General features: G+C 33.8%; 1 protein-coding gene across 4 annotated transcripts in view; it reads left to right on the top strand.

Moving 5' to 3' along the window:
* Positions 1–6,467, top strand: part of phka1a (phosphorylase kinase, alpha 1a (muscle)) — a 36,991-nt gene that overhangs the window by 22,823 nt on the left and 7,701 nt on the right. For all 4 annotated transcript variants that reach the window (XM_087261771.1, XM_087261769.1, XM_087261770.1 and 1 more), the window contains exons 24-27: positions 3,442–3,521; positions 3,619–3,697; positions 5,390–5,519; positions 5,788–5,889. In XM_087261771.1, coding sequence (XP_087117897.1) covers positions 3,442–3,521; positions 3,619–3,697; positions 5,390–5,519; positions 5,788–5,889 — 391 coding nt within the window. The remainder of the gene's footprint in view (positions 1–3,441; positions 3,522–3,618; positions 3,698–5,389; positions 5,520–5,787; positions 5,890–6,467) is intronic.

Here is a 6,467-nt window from a genome sequence, read left to right as displayed (position 1 = left end):
TAATAAAATGTACTTTCTGTGTTCAAAATGTATCGCAGAACAGTTCTGGTGCTCTTGAGGTAGGATATGAGTAAAGTTAGTGACCGGTTTGGAGGTATGGGTAGGTTTAAGGGTTGGTTAAGGTGTAAGGGATGGTCAACAGTGTAATTAACAATGTAATTACCAGGGTGTCCGTTGGCTATTAAAGTTGGATACATTCATTTAGACAAATTTAATGCCTTAAAAAAAGAATTTTAAAAAGTCTTGAATGTTATTTTACAAGGTGATAAATTTTGTATAATTTATGTTAAAGTTTGCCTGAATTTAATCTGCAAACATTAGGATGCTGTGTAGTTTTTATAAAATCCTACTAGATTTTATGACACGCTGACCAAGGCAACACTGTTATGGTCTGTTTCCACTGAGTGGTCCGGTACAGTTCTGTAAATTTTTATGGCGTTTCACTGTCAAATGGTACCAAAAAGCTAATCGTACCGTAGCACTTTTTTAGTAGCCTTTTGGAAGGGTACCTAGTACAACAAAAGGGTACCAAAAGGCGGAGCTAGACGTGCAGCTGAACACTATTAGTTTACAGAGATTTGTCACTAGCGTGTGTACAAGCAGGAGAATGAAAACAAAGGAAGCACCATTTTTAAAAACACAGCCAAGACATTTCATCAAAATAATATTTACACACATTTGAAACCAGAAGTGTACATACACTTTAAAAAAGGAACATAACAATATATTAAAAATGTCTGATGGTAAATCATACTAAACGTTCACTATTTTAGATCTGTTAGTATTAACTAAAGGATTTACACTTGCTAAATGAGAGACATTTTTGGTGAATTTTGTATTCATTTCTAGACAGTCAAAAGTTTACAAACATTTCCTTGGTATTTTTTTAGCTTTGCTTTTAAACTGTATAACTTTGGTCAAATGTTTTGAGTATCCTTCCACAAGCTTCTCACAATAGTTTGAAGGAATTTTGGCCCATTCCTCCTGACAGAATTGGTGTAACCGAGTCAGATTTGTTTTCTGTTTCGCTCACACAAGCTTTTTCAACTCTGCCCACAGTTTAATCTTAATTCCATTAGACCAGAGGACATGTCTCCTGGTATGTTTGATCATATCTTGTGGTCTGATGGTACTAAGGTTGAACTGTTTGGCCATAATGACTGGTGTTACATTTGGAGGACAAAGGGGAAAAATTACAAGCCTAGGAACACCATCCCAACTGTGAAGTATGGGGGCTGTTTTGTTGCAGGAGGGACTGGTCCACTTCACAGCATAGATGGCATCATGAAGAAAGAACATTATGTAGAAATACTGAAGCAACATCTCAAGTCATCAGCCAGGAAATTAAAACTTGGCCACAAATGGGTCTTCCAAACAGACCATGACTCCAAGCAAACTGCCAAATTAGTTAAAATGTGATTTAAGGACAACAGAGTGAATGTTTTGGAGTGGCCATCACGAAGCCCTGACCTCAATCCTATAGAAAATTTGTGGGCAGAGTAGAAAAAGACTTAACCAAGCTTAAACAAACCTTGTCGCCGTCTTGATGAACAGCCACAAAGCCAAGAAGATGAGCAGAGTCTACCCTGTGCCCCATAGTTGTTTACAATGCTGTCTAAAGCGTGAGCAGCTTTGCTTTCTCGCTTCTGCTCGATGTGCATCTATATTCTTGAGCTGATTATAATAACGTGGGCGTGATTGTTGCAGTGCTTCTGACATCTGATCCTTTCAGAAACGGACAAACTGACGCACGAAAAAGCAAAAGAGAAGCCAAAAAACAAAGGAGCAAATAATTCTTTTAGCAATGATCGTTTCAACATGAACAAACTGCCATATTTAACTATTATCATCACCTTTCAGACTATCATGAACTCTATTATGAACGCTATTACATGTTGTTTTTTTTTAACTCAAATAAGGACCAAATGTATGCTGTGTATAGTTTATCTGTAATTGGTAACATATCGGAGACTGTAGGGTCTGTTTGTGTTCATATATGTTGCATTTATTTATTTATTTTATATAATCGCTGACGTTGCAGTAGTGTATTTCGTGTCATTAATTTGCAGGTATAATCAAATCATGTTCATAGAAAGGTTAGTAATGAACATTTGTACACAAGTATTTATGTGTATAAAGCATCTGTTTTGTAAGAAGTGCTTCTTATATGATATGTGAACGACCCGTGCAGCTTTACTTTGACATTTCCTTAAGCGAGAATGATATCAACTGACAGTTTCTGTGGTACACCACGCCCACCATTGGTACCTTTTTGGCAGTGGAAACGCAAGCTGATAAAGGTGACCCATACTGACCCGTACCGTACTGTACCACTCAGTGAAAACGGGCCATTGTATCTGCTATAGGCGCCACCTGCTGGATTAGCATTTTATTCAGTATTTGAATAATGTTTTAGTTTAGTATTCGTTTTTTACAATCAGTATTTATTAAAAAAACTGTAAGTTAAAATGTTGTCAATGTTACCAGCAGTGTTGGGGAAAGTTACTTTTGAAAGTATTTCATTATAAAATTGAGTTACTCTCCAAAAAAGTAACTAGTTGTGCTACTTGGTTACTTTTTATGGTATTTTAAGTTATGCGTTACATGCCGTGTATATACAGTTTAATGAAAGTTTAAAGCAATGTGTTTGCTCCTTTTGTATTTTTGTCTTTATCAGTTACAAGTAAAATCACTGTCCATTGAGCCAATCTTTTCCTTTTTTGATGCGTTCAGAATATTGAATGCATTCTTTCACTGAGTGCCTGATTTATTGAAGCTACTTTAATTTTAGTCCAGCAATTTATTTTTAAAAGCGAACCTAGAATTGTAATATTATTACTTAACTTGCATTACTTGAAATGTGTTACCTGTACACTGATAACCAGTGAAACCTAAAGTGGCAATTAAAATGTATGAAAAAAGTGTTTAAAAAGGTCTTTAAAGGTCTTTAATTTCACTCTCTGATCCCTGTATATACCCAAATTACAGAAATGAATTACAGATGTAACTATATGCAGGAATTTAGTCAATGATAAGTAAAATGCAAAACATGTACTCGCAAAATAAGTGCATTGTAACAAATGATTCATTTTAGTCTAATACATATTAGTAATAAAAAGTGGCACCTTTTTATTATTATTGGTTGTTGTTATTATTATTAGTTATAATAATAATATTTTATTGATATTGGTTATATTTTTATTTACATATTTTTTTAGCAACACTCACAAAGAAGTAACACTTTCTCCAGAACAAAAAATACAATAGGAAGTACTGTCAACATTTCATGTCTGTTAAACATCATCCGGGAATTATTTTAAAAAGATTTAACATTTCACATAATTATTTTTCCTTCAACTTTTTAGATCAACAACACTCTTGCTGTCGTTTACCTGTTGTTCATGAATTGGTCTGTGTTTTGGCTCATGGTTATTTTTGTAGGCCTGCTCAGATTTGCTGGCTCATCAGAAGCACTTGACGGTCGGTTTACCACCAGAGCCCAGAGAGAAAACCATTACAGCGTGAGTTTTCTTGGTCATGCCTAGTGCAGGTGATACTACAACAGTGCAGTATTTTGATTTGTTTGCATGTGTATGTGATCTAAATGTTTTTCTGCAGGCCTTTGCCTCCTGACCAACTGGCCTTACTGATTGATCAAGCCAGCGAGAACAGCATCACTATTGCCATCCTCACACAGGTTACACACAAACATGCTGATTTTACACAACACAAGCATTCACATGTTTGGAGTCAGTAAGATTATTTTAATTTTGAGTTCTTTCAATAGAACTTTTGAGAATCTTTTATATATATATATATATATATATATATATATATATATATATATATATATATATATATATATTTCTTAAGTGTTTTTTTAGAGTAAGTCTGAAATAAAAGTAGTCTGTGAAGGATGACTATGTAAAAATATTCAGATTTAAAATTAATATTGTTCTTTATAACTTTCTGTTCATCACAGAATCCTGAAAAATGGATCCAGATTTTTATAAAAACTATTTTTAGCATTGATAACATTAGAATGATTTGTGATGGATTATGACACTGGAAACTAGAGAAATTAAGCTGAAAATAAATCTTCATTTTATTCATAAGAATAAATTACATTTAAAATACAATGATATAATAAAAAAAAGTTTTTTTATGTCACTTATTTATCTTTTTTTTATTAAATTTTCATTTTAGAACAATTTCAAAATTATTATAATATAGGTTGATGTGTACACATTGTTTGTTGATTGTGGAGGATAATATTAGATAATAATACAGAATATTATTATATAGTATTATATATTAAATAAAGTAATATCAGAACTCGTACTGCCTTTTCACCCTTGTGTATTACTCCGCCCACATGAGTGGCAAGCAAAGGACTACAGTTTGACAGGTATTGCAGCTGTTGGACAACAAATTAATATAATTTCAGAATCCTAATAATTTCAGGCCTTTTTAGGCAAAAATATTGTTGTTTATAATGCAACTTTGCAGTTTATTTATAAGGATAGTGCCTATTTTTAATATTTATAATTTTGGAGATACAGTGTATATTTTGGATATCCATTAGCCTATCATTGAGCAGAGCAAAGATGGTTGATGTTTCACCACAAAATTGCGACAGAGACTGCATAATAAGCCCTTAGAGGAGAATAACAGTGTAAATTTCAAACTACAGCTGGTCAAATCATTATACAACTGGTAAGTGACATTCTAAGTCGATCTCTCTCTTTTGTGTGCTGTATTTACACTTTAGTCTGGTAGTGTTTCTGGAAGTATTTGCTTTCCTTTGGCTGTTTCGAGGGTTAATTATTGTGCTATTTCAATTGCAACAGAGAAATACTGGTGCCGTTCAGCCTTGTAATCTTAAAATGTGAGCAAAATCAGCTGTTTTGTCATCAGTTTAGACATTACGCTAGAGAATCACATAAATACTAGCTCTAAAGTGACATTGGTGAATTAGTAACGGCTTCTGCTGTTCTGACATCAGCTGGAGATGTGAATGAATGGTAGAAGAAAGTACTTCCTCATACAAATGGATTTTGAGGCTCTCAGCGTTTGATTTTATTTTTTATATACATGATTATGCCGTCGAACTGTTGCATAAATGCAATATCACACTTGTAGCAGTGTGATATGGCTGTATATTGTCACTGGTGGGACGCAATGCACCCAGCAATGCCAATATACAGCCATATCGCTCTGGCACTCATGTGATATTGCTCATATAATATTTCTATGCTTTTCATATCAGTAATGGAAAACCCTCATCAGATTAGCCAAAATATTTCATAAACTTTAAATGTTCTTATCAGTGTAAGGTAGTCATTCTTTTCAATATACTTGGTTGTTTTTGTGTGTGTGTGTGTGTTAGGAGATCATAGTGTACCTAGCGATGATCATCAGAACGCAGCGCAGTTTGTTCAGTGAGATGTTTCGGCTGAGGATCGGCCTCATCATTCAGGTTATGGCAACTGAACTGGCCCAATCTCTAAACTGCTCAGGTATCACATTTATTATCATTTATTATTAAATGTTGTGTGTTCATACCACATTTTAGGAGATTTGAGGATGTTTGAAATGTTTTTTTTTTGCATTTCATAAAAATATGTGCAGAACACTGGAAAACAATTAATAAAACATAAATGTTATTTTAATCGAACACAAATGACTATAAGTGATAAATTTATAAAACTGAGAATTGTCAAGTGGCCTCTTAATTTTTTTTTCAGAGCTTTTTCTACAATGTATCTTTTTTTGTTGGTGTTAAAGGTGAGGAGGCCACAGAGAGTCTGATGAAACTGAGTCCCTCTGAGTTGAAGAATCTTCTTCACCACATTCTGAGCGGGAAAGAATTCGGTGTTCAGAGAAGTGGTGAGTGACTTCATGAGAATTACTAGGCTTTAAGGGCAGTGTTTCTCAATCTCGGTCCTTGTTTCTCTTTTCACATCAGATGTTTGTTCTAATACGACAGTAAGTGAACTCTGCAAGATATTCCCCCATGATTTCAATTTGAAGGGAGCATATATAGTTTGTTTCAGTGAAATGGCATTTTAGCATGTGATATGTGTAGCAACATTAGCTCATATAATGATTCATATTCATAAGTAATAAAAAGATATTATTTAATTATCAATATTTGGGTTGACTTTATTGTTAATGTTAGCAGAACCAAACCTTCATTAAACTGAACTGCTCGTCTGTTTAAGTCTACAATTCATCTGTCTATTAATGCAAAGATCAACTAATTTTCCTGGCCTGGAAAAATAATTGATCTCACTACATTACCAGATTAGTAAAACTGACAGCTTTATCTGTGTGTAAAAACAAGCAGTATCTGTGGGCACAAACATTTATTAATAGTTACGAAAAGGTACAGACAACACAAATATTTACAACATCCATGCACGAGAGAGAGAGAGAAAGAAATCTCTGTGTTATATTTAAACAGA

Source organism: Danio rerio, chromosome 7, assembly GCF_052040795.2.
Source record: "Danio rerio strain M-AB ecotype USA chromosome 7, GRCz13ab, whole genome shotgun sequence".
Taxonomy (NCBI): domain Eukaryota; kingdom Metazoa; phylum Chordata; class Actinopteri; order Cypriniformes; family Danionidae; genus Danio; species Danio rerio.
Note: the sequence above shows the minus strand (reverse complement) of the source record. Positions and strands in the feature narration are given on the sequence as shown.